At 51.4% G+C, this 22296-nt stretch overlaps 1 protein-coding gene across 3 annotated transcripts in view; it reads right to left on the bottom strand.

The window, feature by feature from the left end:
* The window catches only part of LOC147100465 (adhesion G protein-coupled receptor E3-like), a 115528-nt gene that overhangs the window by 63442 nt on the left and 29790 nt on the right, over nt 1-22296 (bottom strand). For 2 of the 3 annotated variants that reach the window (XM_085968209.1, XM_085968210.1), the window contains exons 5-7: nt 6540-7571; nt 2172-2269; nt 1233-1331 (exon numbers count right to left, since the gene is read on the bottom strand). In XM_085968209.1, coding sequence (XP_085824335.1) covers nt 1233-1331; nt 2172-2269; nt 6540-7571 — 1229 coding nt within the window. The remainder of the gene's footprint in view (nt 1-1232; nt 1332-2171; nt 2270-6539; nt 7572-22296) is intronic. The other variant, XM_085968211.1, reaches the window with a different exon arrangement.

Genomic DNA, 22296 nt, shown 5'->3' with positions numbered 1-22296 from the left:
CAGAAACAAAAGAATTCATGAGAAACAATGGCATAGTGCACGTGACCTCAGCTCCATATCATCCGTCTTCAAATGGACTTGCGGAGAGAGCCGTACAAACATTTAAGGAGATGATGAAAAAAAGTGCGGAAGGGAGTTTGGCAGCCAAGGTGTCACGAGTTCTGTTTAGCTACAGAATAACACCTCAATCTACCACAGGACTCTCTCCTGCTGAGCTGTTGTTAGGACGTCGACTATGCTCCACTCTTGACCTGGTTCACCCAGACCTAAAAAGGAAGGTGGAAAACCGACAAATCAAACAAAAGGAGAACCATGACAGAAGGACAAATAGCCGCAGTTTTGGAAAAGGAGATGCGGTCCTTACCAGGAATTTCAGTTATGGTCCAAAATGGATTCCTGGCGTCATAGGCTCAATGACCGGTCCAGTATCATATACGGTCATGGTGGAAACTGGTCAGGTAGTATGCAGACATGTAGATCAGATACTGACCAGACAAGGGGAAATCGAACTGGAGGTTCCAGAGGAGATGTCGGAGGACAAGTTGGCCCCCAGTTATCCAAAGGCATCGGTGGTACCACCACCACGAACAGAGCCAGTTCCACCTGGACCCCTTCGTCAAGAGGAAACCATCGTAGCAGAGTCAGATACTCTGAGTACTGCTCAGGAGCAGCAGGTGGCTCTACCACAACCAAGCAGGGACTTGACTGTAAGACGTTCACCAAGGACTCACAAGCTGCCAGAGAGATTGATAACGACCTGCTAGATTCATTCAGAATGGACTATCGTTAAAGGAGTTTCCTTATGGGACTTTTTAAGAATGCTGTTAAGAAATTAATGTTCAACTTAAGAGGGGAGGGATATAGTAATCTGGGATGTAATGTTTAAGTTATCCACCAGAGGGAGCCAAATATTAAGGGTTCACATTCACCAGTATTTAAGGTAATGGGTCATGTGTTCAATGTCCTGGTACACCAGTTAATACGGTAATGTGGCATTGCATTATGGGTATGACTCAGAGGTGAATCCTCCATATTGTGCTCGTGCAATAAGAAAAGGTGCCTTGCTTCCAGCTTGTAAGAGATATGGTTCTCTGCTACACCATGTAAATAAACAGTTGGGTTTTGTTCCTAATATCTCGCTTCTCTCGGTTTCTGACCTTACCACTCGGATATCACAATTCTAAATCCTGAATTCCAGGGACAGTATTAAAGGATGATGGGTAACACCTCACCTCAATTGGTAATCCATTGGCAGCTTTATGGCACAGTTTGTCAACTAGCCAACTGGCGTTAGTCATCATAGAACAAAATAATCCCCCAGGCGAAGCTGGCTAGGGAAAAAGAAGAGCAAAGTTTTAGTTTAAATGCGCCAAGCTCTGTTTATTACAAGATGTGCTGCTTGCTGGCGCCCTCTATGGTTAGCATGAAGAACTCGATGAAGTACTTCTGACGTGTAGTCTCATTTCCCACATTACAACAGTGACTACACTTCTAAAGTACTTCATTGGCTGTAAAGCACTTTGGGACTTCCGATGGTTGTGAAAGGCGCTATAGAAATGCAAGTCTTTCTTTCTTTAGTTACCAGCAGTATATGCAAAACAATGACCAATTACTCCGTTTGGTGGCATTTCTCTGCTCTGTTAGCACCGATCATCATTGCATGAGTGTTTCCTGCTCCCTTTAACCAACACACGGCCTCTGATATACAAAGAACATTTGTGTAAAACGCACCATTTTCACAATTGGAAACTTCAATAACGAGCAAAGCTAACCACAGCCTGATTTACAACTAGGTGAATAGAATTAGGCCACTGCCCAGTGGGGGGGCTGAAGTATAGTGAGCTGGAGTCTCTGGTCCCTGATCTCAGCCACGTTGATAATAAAGGGCCCATGCAAGTTGTCGAAAAGGCCAGCCAGGGTCCCTGCTCCTGATCACCATCCAATGGCCCTGCTGGTAAGTGTTCATGCGCGTGCGAGGACAGGATGGTGCTCAGGTACGATGACCCCCATGAATGAATAGCCAGCTGTGCCACTCACTGCCCAGGCTCACGGTTGAGGAATGGTCAGTTGGGTGACCAGCGACTTTAGGAGAGGAGGGGAACGCGCCCCCAAATTTGTGAAGGAAATGCCATTTCAAAATTCATTGAGGTAGATAATACTGATGACCCTACCTGCTCTGGTACTGCTGACAGGCTGGGATCACGTTGTCCAACAGCAGAATCATTGTGGCTTCTGTCATCGGCGAGAGGGTTAGAAGACGGGGCAGAGGCTGGAACAACAGCACATTAGAAATACCGTTCAATGCCTTTATCTTATCTGCGGACACTTTTTACCAGGGGAATCTGAATGGCTGTTAAAGTGAGCGATATTAGTGCGGGAAGTAGAATGCTATGCATTTCAGGCACCCAGTCCCAGGTCAGGTACATCAGGTAGACAGAGAGTAAACTCCCTCCACTCTGCTGACAATGTGCCTCAGTCCCACCAGCATGTAACTTTTCCAGTTCCCGCACAAGACATCCTTTATTAAGGTGGTGGTGAGCCGCCTTCTTGAACCGCTGCAGTCCGTGTGGTGAAGGTACTCCCACAGTGCTGTTAGGGAGGGAGTTCCAGGATTTTGACCCAGCGACGATGAAGGATCGGCGATATATTTCCAAGTCAGATGGTGTGTGACTTGGAGGGGAACTTGGAGGTGGTGGTGTTCCCATGAGCCTGCTGCCCTTGTCCTTCTAGGTAGAAGAGGCTGCGGGTTTGGGAGGTGCTGCTGAAGAAGCCTTGGCTTCGTTTAGCCTTTCGAGTGAGGCGGACAATTTGGTGGCAATTAGTGGAGGCACCATGCCCTAGGCCCAGACCCACAGAGGCTGGCTTGACATTGGCCAAATTAATTTCAACTTTGACCATTAAAGGCAACAGCAGAGACTTTCAGTCCCATCTGTCAGGTTTGGTGGCAAACCAAGGCCCCAGAATTTAAAACCATCATCAAATCCACTGCACCACACAGTTCCTCCACATTGAGCCAATTAGGAAAGGTTACAAACATGGTTTTAAATTGCATCGTAGGTCACATGCTACTCCTTTGACCTTAAATTCAAAGCAATCATTTTTACCCGGTAAAATTCAACTCCATTGCTAAGCAACATTGCACAAGCACGTCTAAATAAATCGAACTTCAAAAATCCTGTAAACAGCTGCAGGAAAATATGAAATAAATAAGCTGTGTCACAAAGTTTTAACTAAAGAAGGGAGGCAAGGGGGCGTCAGTGAGCAGCGTGACTGAAACAGCAGCCGAGATAAAAGGAAATTAAACTGCGAATGCTGGAAATCTGAAATAGAAAAGAAAAACTGTAGGTAGTCGGTCAGGCAGCGTTCTCCGCTCACCGGGAACCTTAGACCTTTCCACCTGGAGACCAGCTGATGCTCTTGGCTGAAGTTTGGCTTTTGTTACGTAGATTTTACAGTTTATATTTCCTAAACTGAACCCGGGGACACACAGGACGGGAGCACAGCAAAGTCGCCAGGGTGGAAAATGTAGGTTGTGCAACGTAGAAAGTCAACATTTTTTAGCAGCCTGTATTTTAACAGCTGCACAGTTACACTACACATGCAAAAGAAATAGGCACTTAATTCCCGCGGATGTGGCGTCACACTATTGAAGCGCATTCAGACACAGCCCAGAGATGCCCGACTCCCACTCTCCCACCCACGCCGCTCCCAACCCCACTGCAGCGACGTTCCCAGAGAGTTCAGCTATTACACCAGTACCTGCAGTAATGGGAATGCAAATGAGCACACCCAGGAAACGTGTGTGCAACTCCCCAACTGAGACATTAAAAGTTAGGGCATTCGTGGATGAGTCTCGTGACCCGGGGACTCTTCCAGGGACATTGTTTGCCCGGGGACACAGTACTTCATCCGAGACTGACCCCGGGACCGTACGGTCACCCTAGGTAACAGCAGAGAGACAGGCCAGTCGGCCCAGCAGGTCTGTGCCGGGGTTTATGCTCCACACGAGCCTCCTCCCATCTCATCCTAGCAGCATCCTAGTCCTTCCTGCCTCATGTGCTTATCTAGCTTCCTCTTGACTACACACTTAAAATGGAGCCGGGCTCAGCTTTGTTTTTTGAATTCATTCTCGGGATGTGGGCGTCGCTGGCAAGGCCGGCATTTCTTGCTCGTTTTTCCCGAGAGGTGCTGGTGAGCAATGTTCCCTCTTGTTTTTTTGGGGTGAGCGGCCCATTCGCCGTTTCGCACACTTTACATTGAAGAAGCCGGTTCCGTGCCGCGGGGAGTGGCAGAGAGGTGCGGGCGCGCACCATATAGGGAATGTTGGTGGTGAGCCTTCTCTCGCGGCTTTGATACAACCAAGGGGGGCACGGTGGCATAGTGGTTAGCACTGTTGCCTCACAGCGCCAGGGACCCAGGTTCGAATCCGGCCTCGGGTGACTGTGTGGAGTTTGCACATTCTCCCCGTGTTTGTGTGGGTTTCCTCCGGGTGCTCCGGTTTCCTCCCACAGTCCAAAGATGTGCAGGTTAGGTTGATTTGGCTATGATAAATTGACCCTTAGTGTTAGGGGATTAAATACGTGGGGTTACGGGGATAGGGTGGGATATGTGTCGGTGCAGGCTCGATGGGCCAAAATGGCCTCTATCTGCACTGTAGATTCTGTGATTCTGTGAAGTGGCCACATCAGAGGGGCAGTTAAGAGTCAACCACTTGGTGAGGGTCTGGAGTGACAGATAGGCCAGACCGGGTAAGGACGGCAGGTTTCCTTCCCTGAAGGACATTAGTGAATCAGTTGGGCTTTTACGACAATCCGACAGCTTCATGGTCACTTTTACCGATACTCGCTTTAAATTTTCTGATTTTTTTAAAAAAAACAATTCAAATTTTCCCTGCTGTGGTGGGATTTAAACTCACATTCTCTGGATTATGAGTCCAGACCCTCTGAATTACTATTCCAGTGACATAACCACTGTACCCACAAACACAAATCCATTCGAGTGAAGCGGACACCACTGAGATTCTGGAAGTTACTGGGCAGTTTCATTCCTTCTAATTAAATGCAGCCCAGCCACTGATTCTCGTTCCCAGTGACTAGACTCAGTGGTGTATAGATTTTGGATTTCATTCATCATTTTGAATTTTTAACTAGTCAGCGACTATTCAATGGCAGCATTCATCTGGACTGAGCCAAGGCCTCCTGTCAGCTGAGAAATGCTCGTTGGCTTTTGTAGTAAGGGACCAGATATGGGGAGGACCGACTGATTGGTGGTCAGTGCTTTAGATCAGTAACAAAAGATAAGGGAATCTCCAGACTTGATAAGGTGCTACATAATTAAAGGTCCTCCATCCTTCCTTTCTGTGCAATATAATTAAACCCTGATTAAACTGGGCTGATTGATCATGTGATGGATGTACAAAGAGTGAGAAAGTATGATCAGCTCAGGTGTGTCCCAATTAACAGGCGCTGGTGTGTTTCCAATAACAGTCTCAGATGTGTCCCTATTACCAGGCTCAGGTGTGTCCCTATTACCAGGCTCAGGTGTGTCCCTATTAACAGGCTCAGGTGTGTCCCTATTACCAGGCTCAGGTGTGTCCATATTAACAGGCTCAGGTGTGTCCCTTTTACCAAGCTCAGGTGTGTCCCTATTAACAGGCTCAGGTGTGTTTCCATTAACAGTCTCAGATGTGTCCCTATTACCAGGCTCAGGTGTGTCCCTATTAACAGGCTCAGGTGTGTCCCTATTACCAGGCTCAGGTGTGTCCCTATTAACAGGCTCAGGTGTGTTTCCATTAACAGGCTCGGGTGTGTTTCCATTGCCAAGCTCAGGTGTGTCCCTATTACCAAGCTCAGGTGTGTCCCTATTAACAGGCTCAGGTGTGTCCCTATTACCAAGCTCAGGTGTGACCCTATTAACAGGCTCAGGTGTGTCCCCATTAACAGGCTCAGGTGTGTCCCTAGTAACAGGCTCAGGTGTGTCCCTATTACCAGGCTCAGGTGTGTCCCTATTACCAGGCTCAGATGTGTCCCTATTACCAGGCTCAGGTGTGTCCCTATTACCAGGCTCAGGTGTGTCCCTATTACCAGGCTCAGGTGTGACCCTATTAACAGGCTCAGGTGTGTCCCCATTAACAGGCTCAGGTGTGTTTCCATTAACAGGCTCAGGTGTGTCCCTATTAACAGGCTCAGGTGTGTCCCTATTACCAAGCTCAGGTGTGACCCTATTAACAGGCTCAGGTGTGTCCCTATTACCAGGCTCAGGTGTGTCCCTAGTAACAGGCTCAGGTGTGTCCCTATTACCAGGCTCAGGTGTGTCCCTATTACCAGGCTCAGGTGTGTCCCTATTACCAGGCTCAGGTGTGACCCTATTAACAGGCTCAGGTGTGTTTCCATTAACAGGCTCAGGTGTGTTTCCATTAACAGGCTCAGGTGTGCCCCTATTAACAGGCTCAGGTGTGTCCCTATTACCAAGCTCAGGTGTGTCCCTATTACCAGGCTCAGGTGTGTCCCCATTAACAGGCTCAGGTGTGTCCCTATTACCAGGCTCAGGTGCGTCCCTATTAACAGGCTCAGGTGTGTTTCCATTTACAGGTGCTGGTGTGTTTCCATTAACAGGCGCTGGTGTGTTTCCATTAAAAGGAGCTGGTGTGTTTCCATTAACAGGAGCTGGTGTGTTTCCATTAACAGGAGCTGGTGTGTTTCCATTAACAGGAGCTGGTGTGTTTCCATTAACAGGTGCTGGTGTGTTTCCATTAACAGGAGCTGGTGTGTTTCCATTAACAGGAGCTGGTGTGTTTCCATTAACAGGCTTAGGTGTGTTTCCATTAACAGGAGCTGGTGTGTTTCCATTAACAGGAGCTGGTGTGTTTCCATTAACAGCAGCTGGTGTGTTTCCATTAACAGGCGCTGGTGTGTTTCCATTAACAGGAGCTGGTGTGTTTCCATTAACAGGAGCTGGTGTGTTTCCATTAACAGGAGCTGGTGTGTTTCCATTAACAGGAGCTGGTGTGTTTCCATTAACAGGAGCTGGTGTGTTTCCAGTAACAAGAGCTGGTGTGTTTCCATTAACAGGAGCTGGTGTGTTTCCATTAACAGGAGCTGGTGTGTTTCCATTAACAGGAGCTAGTGTGTTTCCATTAACAGGCTCAGGTGTGTTTCCATTAACAGGCGCTGGTGTGTTTCCATTAACAGGAGCTGGTGTGTTTCCATTAACAGAAGCTGGTGTGTTTCCATTAACAGGAGCTGGTGTGTTTCCATTAACAGGCACTGGTGTGTTTCCATTAACAGGAGCTGGTGTGTTTCCATTAACAGTAGCTAGTGTGTTTCCATTAACAGGAGCTGGTGTGTTTCCATTAACAGGAGCTGGTGTGTTTCCATTAACAGGAGCTGGTGTGTTTCCATTAACAGGAGCTGGTGTGTTTCCATTAACAGGAGCTGGTGTGTTTCCATTAACAGGAGCTGGTGGGTTCCCATTATCAGACACCGTCGTGTTCCCATTATCAGGCACTGCCGTGTTCCCAATATCAGGTGCCTCCCGCTCTCGGAGTCTTGTATGCGCACCAGATGGGATTTCTGTGGAATTTGAAAATGAGAAGTTGCAGCCTAGTTCAGGAATTACACAACCCGTTTTATGGCCATGGTTAACTCGGCCGTATTGGGACATATCAGACTTTAAATACCATCGGCTTCTAGGCACCAATGGGTCAGGAAGTCATAGGAACATCAAACTGAAACAGGAGAAGGAGCCAATTGATATTTATACAAAGCACAAAGAGAAACTGATCCAATCTCTAAATATTTAAATAATAATCTGTTGACACAATTCTCACTGAATTTTTTGAAGTATTACGGAATCTAGGTGAAGAACTCCAAAGTTACAAAGAGTAGGAAAAATAAGGAAATGATGTCAAGCTTGGGTTTTAGAATACCTGTTCATTTTAGGAGGTAGGGAATCATAGAATCACACAGCACAGAAGGAGGCCATTCGGCCCATTGTGCCTGTGCCGGCTCTTTGAAAGAGCTCTCCAATTAGTCCCACTCCTCCCGTGCTCTTTCCCCATTGCACTGTAATTTTTTTCTTTTCAAGTATTTATCTAATTCTCTTTTGAAAGTTACTATTGAATCTGCTTTCACTGCCCTTTCAGGCAGTGCATTCCAGATCACAACAACTCGCTGCATAAAAATATTTCTCCTCATCTCCTCTCTGGTTCTTTTGCTAATTATCTTAAATCTGTGCCCTCTGGAATTCCCTAAATGACCAAGGATACCGATTGGCTAAGGATGGACACATCTCAGACAAAATGGCTGAATCTGCAGACGGCACGCCTTGACCATTCTGTTGTGATGATCACAGAAGCTGTGAGCTGTCAAGAGGTCTCATGACTGATTAGAGCAACCTTGTGCAAATGGTCTTATCGGGGGGGGGGGTGGCTCATAGGTAGTAAAAATATAGATATATAAAAGAAGGGAGCCAAGAGCTAGTTTAGCAGCGAGAACCTAGGAATCACACTCGAGAAGGGAGGAGCCACAAGTCCGGGACTTGTTGTAGGACACCAGTGCGAAGACTGATCAACTTTCAAACGTATTGTTTTAAGCTAGCACACATGGGAATGACACCCGGTGTCATTTTCCTTGTAAGTTATTCAAACAACTTGTTAACCAAGTACTGAATGTATGCAACTTATTGAGCCTGACCGACATTTGACACTCTGAACTAGTTAACAAGAAGGATAAATTAAGAGTGTCGAATGGAACGAGTTGGAATCTTAAAAATAAGACGCTACGTTACGGGATAACAATGGCGAGTAATAAAGGGGAGACGTCCCAGAGTTGGAAAGAACAGTATAATAAATTAATGGTAGGAAATTATAAAAACTGGGCACTCACCGCAGCTAGAGTATGGCCCACCCAGAATACGGGACAAAGGTTTATGGAAACCTCTGTAACCAGTACAGGAAAGAAAATAAAGAAAAGGGAATATAAATACTTCCTAATGGCGGCCTGTTATCTTGAATTAGTAAATGAATGAAATTTGGCCCAAGAAGCGAAAGATGAGCTGCAAAGGGTGAACAGCCAGCGATGATTCTGAAACCTATAGGAACAATACTGAGGAGTTAAAAAGGGAGGTGAGTGAGCGCCGAGATGAGAAGCGATTACATACCCTCCACATGGCTGCCAGCATCACAACTGTAGATTTGAGCAACTCCCGAGTTCAAAAATATAAAACCCAGGTAGAGCAATTACAGACGGAGCGACATGCCTTAGAAGGTAAATGTCAGGATTTAAAATCAGTCCTTAGGGTAATACAACAGTCCCACCAATGGGAGAAATATGTTCATGCCAACCATACCCGTTGTAATAAAGACATTGAGGGATTAAGATCACAGTTGTCCTCACTAATGGGGTAATTTGCGTCTTTTCAGACGAAGGGGATGCCGATATAGACTACTCAAGTCCAGCTGAGGCTGCTCACGCATATGATCAACGGGAAAGGGAGGAATGGCCTGAGCCAGTGGAGAAAGGGAGACCACCACCCTACGCCCCCGAACCGCCTGATAAAACTCCAACTCCGGAGCGACCCATCAACCCCATGGTAACAACTGCAACCCTAGGGCAAAATGCCAACGACCCCATCAGCTAATCTACCCCGTTTAGTCTTTCCCAACTAAACGACATTGCTAAGAATGTCCCGAAATACGATGGGAAAACTAGTTTTGAGTTACGGAAAGCCGCTGTCAAGCAAGCCTCTCAAATCCAGGGTTTAGATGACGGGGAACTAAGGAAATTAATAACCCGGTGCCTAGGGCCAATTATTGATAACCCAGTGTCTAGGACCGATTATTGATAACCCTGTGTCCAGGACCGATTATTGATAACCCTGTGTCTAGGACCGATTGTTGATAACCCTGTGTCTAGGACCGATTATTGATAACCCGGTGTCTAGGGCCAATTATTGATAACCCTGTGTCCAGGACCGATTATTGATAACCCTGTGTCTAGGACCGATTATTGATAACCCAGTGTCTAGGACAGATTATTGATAACCCTGTGTCTAGGACCGATTATTGATAACCCTATGTCTAGGACCGATTATTGATAACCCTGTGTCTAGGACCGATTATTGATAACCCTGTGTCTAGGACCGATTATTGATAACCCTGTGTCTAGGACCGATTATTGATAACCCTATGTCTAGGACCGATTATTGATAACCCTGTGTCTAGGACCGATTATTGATAACCCTGTGTCCAGGACCGATTATTGATAACCCTGTGTCCAGGACCGATTATTGATAACCCTGTGTGTAGGACAGATTATTGATAACCTGTGTCTAGGACCGATTATTGATAACCCTGTGTCTAGGACTGATTATTGATAACCCTGTGTCCAGGACCGATTATTGATAACCCTGTGTCTAGGACCGATTACTGATAACCCTGTGTCTAGGACCGATTATTGATAAGCCTGTGTCTAGGACCAATTATTGATAACCCTGTGTCTTGGACCAATTATTGAAAGCCCTGTGTCTAGGACCGATTATTGATAACCCTGTGTCTAGGACCGATTATTGATAATCCTGTGTCTATGACCGATTATTGATAATCCTGTGTCTAGGACCGATTATTGATAACCCTGTGTCCAGGACCGATTATTGATAACCCTGTGTCTAGGACCGATTATTGATAATCCTGTGTCTATGACCGATTATTGATAACCCTGTGTCTAGGACCGATTATTGATAACTCTGTGTCTAGGACCGATTATTGATAACCCTGTGTCTAGGACCGATTATTGATAACCCTGTGTCCAGGACCGATTATTGATAACCCTCTGTCTAGGACCGATTATTGATAACCCTCTGTCTAGGACCGATTATTGATAACCCTGTGTCTAGGACCAATTATTGATAACCCTGTGTCTAGGACCGATTATTGATAACCCTGTGTCTAGGACCGATTATTGATAACCCTGTGTCTAGGACCAATTATTGATAACCCTGTGTCTAGGACCGATTATTGATAACCCTGTGTCTAGGACCAATTATTGATAACCCTGTGTCTAGGGCCGATTATTGATAACCCTGTGTCTAGGGCCGATTATTGATAACCCTGTGTGTAGGACCGATTATTGATAACCCTGTGTCTAGGACCGATTATTGATAACCCTGTGTCTAGGACCGATTATTGATAACCCTGTGTCTAGGACCGATTATTGATAACCCTGTGTCTAGGACCAATTATTGATAACCCTGTGTCTAGGGCCGATTATTGATAACCCTGTGTGTAGGACCGATTATTGATAACCCTGTGTGTAGGACCGATTATTGATAACCCGGTGTCTAGGACCAATTATTTATGGGGCTTGACACAAGAACAGAATATCGGAGGAGGTACCACAGCCGAACTCTGGGCTGCGGGACGCGAGGTAGCAGGGATAAATAGTAAGGACCCTGTGATGCAATTAGCAAGTATTAAACAGGCCACTGGGGAACACTGCAGAATGCCTTTGGATCGTTTCCTGCAATGTCTTTGGAACATTGGAGCGTGACGACTTGGATGATACCCAAAAACCATTGTGGCTAAAGTCCATCATCTCGCATGCTTCTGACCATGGCCAAGAGGCGTGTAGAATGTTTGACCCTAATGAGGCCACTCACAATGAAGCTTGGGTCTTAAGATGAATGATTATGGCCTGGCAAAACGAACAAAGTAAACCCCCATCCCAGCAAAAAGGGGAGGTGCATGCGTTTCAGCAAAATCAAGGGAGGAATGGTCCTCCAACATGGAAGACTGAGGGACCACCGGGATACACAGGAGGGAACCAAGAGTACAGGGGAATTGGAGTACCGAAGGCAGCGTGCTTTAACTGTGGGAAACAGGGACATTGGTCCCGAGAATGTAGAGCCCCAAAAAGAAGTACTAGGCCAGGAGCGGTAGGAGGCTTAGGACGAATGGCACTCTACCAGGAACAGCCAGGGCCAGAGCAGGAAGACCAATGACTGGGTCCGACCTCGGACATCGTATGTGGGACAGGATATGACAAACATGGACGACCTATAGTTTCAGGTACCATAGGAGGTCACGATACCACATTTTTATGGGACACAGGTGGATCCGGGACGTGCCTGGGAAACCAGCGCCCTCTCTCACACAGATGGATCCGGGACGTGCCTGGGAAACCAGCGCCCTCTCTCACACAGGTGGATCCGGGACGTGCCTGGGAAACCAGCACCCTCTCTCACACAGGTGGATCCGGGACGTGCCTGGGAAACCAGCGCCCTCTCTCACACAGGTGGATCCGGGACGTGCCTGGGAAACCAGCACCCTCCCTCACACAGGTGGATCCGGGACGTGCCTGGGAAACCAGCGCCCTCTCTCACACAGGTGGATCCGGGACGTGCCTGGGAAACCAGCGCCCTCTGTCACACAGGTGGATCCGGGACGTGCCTGGGAAACCAGCGCCCTCTCTCACACAGGTGGATCCGGGACGTGCCTGGGAAACCAGCGCCCTCTCTCACACAGGTGGATCCGGGACGTGCCTGGGAAACCAGCGCCCTCTCTCACACAGGTGGATCCGGGACGTGCCTGGGAAACCAGCACCCTCTGTCACACAGGTGGATCCGGGACGTGCCTGGGAAACCAGCACCCTCTCTCACACAGGTGGATCCGGGACGTGCCTGGGAAACCAGCACCCTCTCTCACACAGGTGGATCCGGGACGTGCCTGGGAAACCAGCGCCCTCTGTCACACAGGTGGATCCGGGACGTGCCTGGGAAACCAGCACCCTCTCTCACACAGGTGGATCCGGGACGTGCCTGGGAAACCAGCGCCCTCTGTCACACAGGTGGATCCGGGACGTGCCTGGGAAACCAGCGCCCTCCCTCACACAGGTGGATCCGGGACGTGCCTGGGAAACCAGCACCCTCTCTCACACAGGTGGATCCGGGACGTGCCTGGGAAACCAGCGCCCTCTCTCACACAGGTGGATCCGGGACGTGCCTGGGAAACCAGCGCCCTCTCTCACACAGGTGGATCCGGGACGTGCCTGGGAAACCAGCGCCCTCTCTCACACAGGTGGATCCGGGACGTGCCTGGGAAACCAGCGCCCTCTCTCACACAGGTGGATCCGGGACGTGCCTGGGAAACCAGCGCCCTCTCTCACACAGGTGGATCCGGGACGTGCCTGGGAAACCAGCACCCTCTGTCACACAGGTGGATCCGGGACGTGCCTGGGAAACCAGCACCCTCTCTCACACAGGTGGATCCGGGACGTGCCTGGGAAACCAGCACCCTCTCTCACACAGGTGGATCCGGGACGTGCCTGGGAAACCAGCGCCCTCTGTCACACAGGTGGATCCGGGACGTGCCTGGGAAACCAGCACCCTCTCTCACACAGGTGGATCCGGGACGTGCCTGGGAAACCAGCGCCCTCTGTCACACAGGTGGATCCGGGACTTGCCCGGGAAATCAGCGCCCTCTCTCACACAGGTGGATCCGGGACGTGCCTGGGAAATCAGCGCCCTCTCTCACACAGGTGGATCCGGGACGTGCCTGGGAAACCAGCACCCTCTCTCACACAGGTGGATCCGGGACGTGCCTGGGAAATCAGCGCCCTCTCTCACACAGGTGGATCCGGGACTTGCCCGGGAAATCAGCGCCCTCTCTCACACAGGTGGATCCGGGACGTGCCTGGGAAACCAGCACCCTCTCTCACACAGGTGGATCCGGGACGTGCCTGGGAAACCAGTGCCCTCTCTCACACAGGTGGATCCGGGACGTGCCCGGGAAACCAGCACCCTCTGTCACACAGGTGGATCCAGGACCTGCCTGGGAAACCAGCACCCTCTCTCACACAGGTGGATCCAGGACCTGCCTGGGAAACCAGCACCCTCTCTCACACAGGTGGATCCGGGACGTGCCTGGGAAACCAGCGCCCTCTCTCACACAGATGGATCCGGGACGTGCCTGGGAAACCAGCGCCCTCTCTCACACAGGTGGATCTGGGACGTGCCTGGGAAACCAGCACCCTCTCTCACACAGGTGGATCCGGGACGTGCCTGGGAAACCAGCGCCCTCTGTCACACAGGTGGATCCGGGACGTGCCTGGGAAACCAGCACCCTCTCTCACACAGGTGGATCCGGGACGTGCCTGGGAAACCAGCGCCCTCTGTCACACAGGTGGATCCGGGACGTGCCTGGGAAACCAGCGCCCTCTCTCACACAGGTGGATCCGGGACGTGCCTGGGAAACCAGCACCCTCTCTCACACAGGTGGATCCAGGACGTGCCTGGGAAACCAGCGCCCTCTCTCACACAGGTGGATCCGGGACGTGCTGGGGAAACCAGCGCCCTCTGTCACACAGGTGGATCCGGGACGTGCCTGGGAAACCAGCGCCCTCTCTCACACAGGTGGATCCGGGACGTGCCTGGGAAACCAGCGCCCTCTCTCACACAGGTGGATCCGGGACGTGCCTGGGAAACCAGCGCCCTCTCTCACACAGGTGGATCCGGGACGTGCCTGGGAAACCAGCGCCCTCTCTCACACAGGTGGATCCGGGACGTGCCTGGGAAACCAGCGCCCTCTCTCACACAGGTGGATCCGGGACGTGCCCGGGAAACCAGCGCCCTCTCTCACACAGGTGGATCCGGGACGTGCCCGGGAAACCAGCACCCTCTCTCACACAGGTGGATCCGGGACGTGCCTGGGAAACCAGCACCCTCTCTCACACAGGTGGATCCGGGACGTGCCTGGGAAACCAGCGCCCTCTCTCACACAGGTGGATCCGGGACGTGCCTGGGAAACCAGCACCCTCTCTCACACAGGTGGATCCGGGACGTGCCTGGGAAACCAGCACCCTCTCTCACACAGGTGGATCCGGGACGTGCCCGGGAAACCAGCACCCTCTCTCACACAGGTGGATCTGGGACGTGCCTGGGAAACCAGCACCCTCTCTCACACAGGTGGATCCGGGACGTGCCTGGGAAACCAGCGCCCTCTCTCACACAGGTGGATCCGGGACGTGCCCGGGAAACCAGCGCCCTCTCTCACACAGGTGGATCCGGGACGTGCCCGGGAAACCAGCGCCCTCTCTCACACAGGTGGATCCGGGACGTGCCTGGGAAACCAGCACCCTCTCTCACACAGGTGGATCCGGGACGTGCCTGGGAAACCAGCACCCTCTCTCACACAGGTGGATCCGGGATGTGCCTGGGAAACCAGCGCCCTCTCTCACACAGGTGGATCCGGGACGTGCCTGGGAAACCAGCACCCTCTCTCACACAGGTGGATCTGGGACGTGCCTGGGAAACCAGCGCCCTCTCTCACACAGGTGGATCCGGGACGTGCCTGGGAAACCAGCACCCTCTGTCACACAGGTGGATCCAGGACGTGCCTGGGAAACCAGCGCCCTCTCTCACACAGGTGGATCCGGGACGTGCCTGGGAAACCAGCACCCTCTCTCACACAGGTGGATCTGGGACGTGCCTGGGAAACCAGCGCCCTCTCTCACACAGGTGGATCCGGGACGTGCATGGGAAACCAGCGCCCTCTCTCACACAGGTGGATCCGGGACGTGCATGGGAAACCAGCGCCCTCTCTCACACAGGTGGATCCGGGACGTGCATGGGAAACCAGCGCCCTCTCTCACACAGGTGGATCCGGGACGTGCCTGGGAAACCAGCACCCTCTCTCACACAGGTGGATCTGGGACGTGCCTGGGAAACCAGCGCCCTCTCTCACACAGGTGGATCCGGGACGTGCCTGGGAAACCAGCACCCTCTGTCACACAGGTGGATCCAGGACGTGCCTGGGAAACCAGCGCCCTCTCTCACACAGGTGGATCCAGGACGTGCCTGGGAAACCAGCGCCCTCTCTCACACAGGTGGATCCGGGACGTGCCTGGGAAACCAGCACCCTCTCTCACACAGGTGGATCCGGGACGTGCCTGGGAAACCAGCACCCTCTCTCACAGAGGTGGATCCAGGACGTGCCTGGGAAACCAGCGCCCTCTGTCACACAGGTGGATCCGGGACGTGCCTGGGAAACCAGCGCCCTCTGTCACACAGGTGGATCCGGGACGTGCCTGGGAAACCAGCGCCCTCTCTCACACAGGCGGATCCGGGACGTGCCTGGGAAACCAGCGCCCTCTCTCACACAGGTGGATCCGGGACGTGCCTGGGAAACCAGCGCCCTCTCTCACACAGGTGGATCCGGGACGTGCCTGGGAAACCAGCGCCCTCTCTCACACAGGTGGATCCGGGACGTGCCTGGGAAACCAGCACCCTCTCTCACACAGGTGGATCCGGGACGTGCCTGGGAAACCAGCACCCTCTCTCACACAGGTGGATCCGGGACGTGCCTGGGAAACCAGCGCCCTCTCTCACACAGGTGGATCCGGGACGTGCCTGGGAAACCAGCGCCCTCTCTCACACAGGTGGATCTGGGACGTGCCTGGGAAACCAGCGCCCTCTCTCACACAGGTGGATCCGGGACGTGCCTGGGAAACCAGCGCCCTCTCTCACACAGGTGGATCCGGGAGGTGCCTGGGAAACCAGCACTCTCTCTCACAGAGGTGGATCCGGGACGTGCCTGGGAAACCAGCACCCTCTCTCACACAGGTGGATCCGGGATGTGCCTGGGAAACCAGCACTCTCTCTCACAGAGGTGGATCCGGGATGTGCCTGGGAAACCAGCGCCCTCTCTCACACAGGTGGATCCGGGACGTGCCCGGGAAACCAGCGCCCTCTCTCACACAGGTGGATCCGGGACGTGCCCGGGAAACCAGCGCCCTCTCTCACACAGGTGGATCCGGGACGTGCCCGGGAAACCAGCGCCCTCTCTCACACAGGTGGATCCGGGACGTGCCCGGGAAACCAGCGCCCTCTCTCACACAGGTGGATCCGGGACGTGCCCGGGAAACCAGCACCCTCTGTCACACAGGTGGATCCGGGACGTGCCTGGGAAACCAGCACCCTCTGTCACACAGGTGGATCCGGGACGTGCCTGGGAAACCAGCACTCTCTCTCACACAGGTGGATCCGGGACGTGCCTGGGAAACCAGCGCCCTCTCTCACACAGGTGGATCCGGGACGTGCCTGGGAAACCAGCACCCTCTCTCACACAGGTGGATCCGGGATGTGCCTGGGAAACCAGCGCCCTCTCTCACACAGGTGGATCCGGGACATGCCTGGGAAACCAGCACCCTCTCTCACACAGGTGGATCCGGGACGTGCCTGGGAAACCAGCGCCCTCTCTCACACAGGTGGATCCGGGACGTGCCTGGGAAACCAGCGCCCTCTCTCACACAGGTGGATCCGGGACGTGCCTGGGAAACCAGCACCCTCTCTCACACAGGTGGATCCGGGACGTGCCTGGGAAACCAGCACCCCCTCTCACACAGGTGGATCCGGGACGTGCCTGGGAAACCAGCCCTCTGTCACACAGGTGGATCCGGGACGTGCCTAGGAAACCAGCACCCTCTCTCACACAGGTGGATCCGGGACGTGCCTGGGAAACCAGCGCCCTCTCTCACACAGGTGGATCCGGGACATGTCTGGGAAACCAGCCCTCTCTCACACAGGTGGATCCGGGACGTGCCTGGGAAACCAGCGCCCTCTCTCACACAGGTGGATCCGGGACATGTCTGGGAAACCAGCGCCCTCTCTCACACAGGTGGATCCGGGACGTGCCTGGGAAACCAGCACCCTCTCTCACACAGGTGGATCCGGGACGTGCCTGGGAAACCAGCGCCCTCTCTCACACAGGTGGATCCGGGACGTGCCCGGGAAACCAGCGCCCTCTCTCACACAGGTGGATCCGGGACGTGCCCGGGAAACCAGCGCCCTCTCTCACACAGGTGGATCCGGGACGTGCCTGGGAAACCAGCACCCTCTCTCACACAGGTGGATCCGGGACATGTCTGGGAAACCAGCACCCTCTCTCACACAGGTGGATCCGGGACGTGCCCGGGAAACCAGCGCCCTCTCTCACACAGGTGGATCCGGGACGTGCCTGGGAAACCAGCGCCCTCTCTCACACAGGTGGATCTGGGACGTGCCTGGGAAACCAGCACCCTCTCTCACACAGGTGGATCCGGGACGTGCCTGGGAAACCAGCACCCTCTGTCACACAGGTGGATCCGGGACGTGCCTGGGAAACCAGCGCCCTCTCTCACAGGTGGATCCGGGACGTGCCTGGGAAACCAGCGCCCTCTCTCACACAGGTGGATCCAGGACGTGCCTGGGAAACCAGCACCCTCTCTCACACAGGTGGATCCGGGAGGTGCCTGGGAAACCAGCGCCCTCTCTCACACAGGTGGATCCGGGACGTGCCTGGGAAACCAGCGCCCTCTGTCACACAGGTGGATCCGGGACGTGCCTGGGAAACCAGCGCCCTCTGTCACACAGGTGGATCCGGGACGTGCCTGGGAAACCAGCGCCCTCTCTCACACAGGTGGATCCGGGAGGTGCCTGGGAAACCAGCGCCCTCTCTCACACAGGTGGATCCGGGACGTGCCTGGGAAACCAGCGCCCTCTCTCACACAGGTGGATCCGGGACGTGCCTGGGAAACCAGCGCCCTCCCTCACACAGCGATTTGACAGACGTGACAGTTTTACTAAGCGGTTTTACTGGACACGGGCAAATGGCCACATTTACTAAACCGCTAGGCATCCAATTGGGTAATTTAAAATTTAAGCATGTCTGTTTATCGGTACCACAAATGCAGGGAGAAGAAGCGATACTCGGGATAGATTTCATGAGGAAATTTAATCTAGCCTATGATCCTGCGAACAGAGGTATTTGGAGATTGCATGAAATATGTAAGGATGGTTTGATACCGACCGGTCAATATGGTGAACGGGTGTGTTGTATGAAAATGTTTTCTTTAACCCCATATTAATGACAAGTGAACCAGGGTTGCAGAAGGTGCTAAGTCAGAATTTAAATGCCTTTGCCACTCACAAACATGAATGTGGTAGGACCAGCGGAGAGGTGCTAATTACGGGACCCGATCCCCCACCCCAGAAACAGTATAAAATCCCAGTAGAAGCTGAAAAAGATGTGGATCGTGGAACAAGGCAGACTTAGACCTATCGCGTCTACCAGTAACTCCCCCATTTGGCCAGTCCAAAAGCCTGATAAATCATGGCGCATGACTATAGACTACCGAGTATTAAATAAAGTCACGCCTTCAGCAGCGCCCACGATCATCACCGCACCAGAGGCTGCCCTCAATTTTTCCCCAACCGCAAAATTCTTCACAGTATTGGATATTAGTAATGGATTTTGGTCCATACCATCGGCCAAGGAATGTCAGTATAAATTTGCATTCACTCATAAAGGACAACAATACTCTTCGACTTGTTTGCCCCAAGGTTTCCATAATAGCCCCTCGATATTCTCGAATATAATGGCAAATGGGTTAAAGGGATTTTCTCAACCCTCAGCCCTTGTTCAGTACGTAGATGATATCCTACTCCAAACAGACACCCTTGAGGAACACGAGATCCTGTTACAAGAACTATTAGTAACTCTGTACAGATTAGGGGTTAAAATAAACCCGAAAAAGGCACAGATTGGAAAACCAAAAGTGCAATATTTAGGGATGCAAGTAACCCAGGGGGCACGGGAGGTGACCGAAGATAGAAAGAAGTCCGCCGCCACCTTACCCACCCCCACAGACGTAGAATCCCACAGGTCCTTTTTAGGGATTACAGGGTACTGCCGGGATCACATGGAGGACTACTCTGTGGTCACCAAACCCTTGTATAATTTAAGAAAGGGGGTGCTATGGGAATGGACCCAAGAACATGCAAACTCGTTCGGTAAATTAAAATCAGCATTGATCCAAGCCCCTGCACTACGAAACCCAGACATGTCTTCGAGCTTTTATCTGGAAACGGCCTCTAGCGAAGATGGTCTGTCAGCGGTATTACTGCAGGAACACTCTGGAAAGCTCCAACCTGTTGGTTACGCGTCCAGCGTTCTGACCCCCATAGAAACAGTGTTCTCACCCTGTGAGTAAAACTTACTCAGTGTATTTTGGGCCGTACATAAATTCTCCCCTACAGTTAGACTGAACCCTTTGATTATTCTCACCCCACATACTCCTATTAAAATGCTCCTGGATGGAAACTTTAAAGAAGGGGCAGTTAGTTCCAACGAATAGCTAGCTGGACGCTACTCCTACAAGGAAGGGATATCCATATTTGATATGAGCCAAAGCAAACTAGCCTAGCACAAAACATGTTATACCCCGGGGACCAACATGAGTGTAAAATTTTGTCATTGAGTGCCCTGACCAGACAAAATTAAGGGAGGGTGATAATGATTAATTAAAACTCATGTTTACGTAGATGGTTCATCATCAATACGGGAAGGACAACAGTGTACAGGATTCGGAGTGGTAACTATGACCGAGGATGGGAAAAAGGTTCTTGAAACAACCCCAATTAAACTAGAAGGATCAAAAGGAACACAAATAGCTGAACTAAGTGCCATAGCATATGTAGTATTGCACCCAGAATCATTTCTCCCACCGGTGGAACTTCATTCAGACAGCAGTTACACCTGCAACAGCCTAACAGACTTTTCACCCATTTGGCAAGCGAGAGGTTTTACGCGGCAGACGGGAAACCATTAACAACGGGCCCATTTCTTAAAGTTATCTTTGATGTGGCCATGGCCAATCAGGGACAATATATAATGATAAAGGTTAAAGCCCATGTAAAAACCACACCATTAGGAAATCAATTAGCAGATGAAACAGCAAAACAAGGAGCCACTGATGGTTACCTATGGGACCCTCTGCGGGGAAAGGAAGAGACACTAACAGAAACCCTCTCGGCTGTCAAGGTATCCTCCAAGACAGTAATAGATCTAAGGGAGAGTCAAAGCGCTGACCCAGATCTGAACAATATCCAATTAGGAAAGCCTTATCCCGAACCATATCGTCAATATAGAACTGGTTTAACTTTAAATCAAGGAGTGGTGCTAAAGAATGGAAAATATGTGGTACCGGAGGTGGATAGACCCGAAATAATTGACCAGTTCCATGATGTGGGAGGATGTGGTATACATGGATTTCAGTAAGGCCTTCGATAAAGTCCCGCACAGGAGACTGGTCAAGAAGGTAAGAGCCCATGGAATCCAGGGTGCCTTGGCACGTTGGATACAAAACTGGCTTAGTGGCAGAAGGCAGAGGGTGATGGTCGAAGGTTGTTTTTGTGACTGGAAGCCTGTGGCCAGTGGGGTACCACAGGGATCGGTGCTGGGTCCCTTGCTGTTTGTGGTCTACATTAATGACTTGGATATGAATGTAAAAGGTATGATCAGTAAGTTCGCGGATGATACAAAAATTGGTAGGGTGGTAAATAGCGAGGAGGGTAGTCTCAGTCTGCAGGACGATATAGATGGGTTGGTCAGATGGGCGGAACTGTGGCAAATGGAATTTAACCCGGAAAAGTGCGAGGTGATGCACTTTGGGGGGACTAACAAGGCAAGGGAATACACAATGAATGGTAAGACCCTAGGCAAGACGGAGGGTCAGAGGGATCTGGGTGTGCAAGTACACAGATCCCTGAAGGCGGCAGAACAGGTGGATAAGGTGGTAAAAAAAGCATATGGGATACTTGCCTTCATTAGCCGAGGCATAGAATATAAGAGCAAGGAGGTTATGATGGAGCTGTATAAAACACTGGTTAGGCCACAGCTGGAATACTGTGTGCAGTTCTGGTCGCCACACTACAGGAAGGATGTGATCGCTTTGGAGAGGGTGCAGAGGAGATTCACCAGGATGTTACCAGGGCTGGAGCGCTTCAGCTATGAAGAAAGACTGGGCAGATTGGGTTTGTTTTCCTTGGAGCAGAGGAGGCTGAGGGGGGACATGATTGAGGTGTACAAAATTATGAGGGGCATAGATAGGATGGATACTAAGGAGCTTTTTCCCTTAGTAGAAGGGTCAATAACAAGGGGGCATAGATTCAAGGTAAAGGGCGGGAGGTTTAGAGGGAATTTGAGAAAGAACATTTTCACCTAGAGGGTGGTTGGAGTCTGGAACTCACTGCCTGAAAGGGTTGTGGAGGCAGGAATCCTCACAACATTTAAGAAGCATTTGGATGAGCACTTGAAATGCCATAGCATACAAGGCTACGGTCCAAAGGCTGGAATATGGGATTAGATTAGACAGGGCTTGATGGCCGGCGCGGACACGATGGGCTGAAGGGCCTCTATCCGTGCTGTATAACTCTATGACTCTATGACACCAGGGAGTGATAGAACTACTGCCAAGATTAGGGATG

Source organism: Somniosus microcephalus, chromosome 26 (assembly GCF_052327205.1).
Source record: "Somniosus microcephalus isolate GS21.2 chromosome 26, FLI_Smic_1.0, whole genome shotgun sequence".
Lineage (NCBI taxonomy): Eukaryota > Metazoa > Chordata > Chondrichthyes > Squaliformes > Somniosidae > Somniosus > Somniosus microcephalus.
This window is presented reverse-complemented; position numbering and strand designations above follow the sequence as displayed.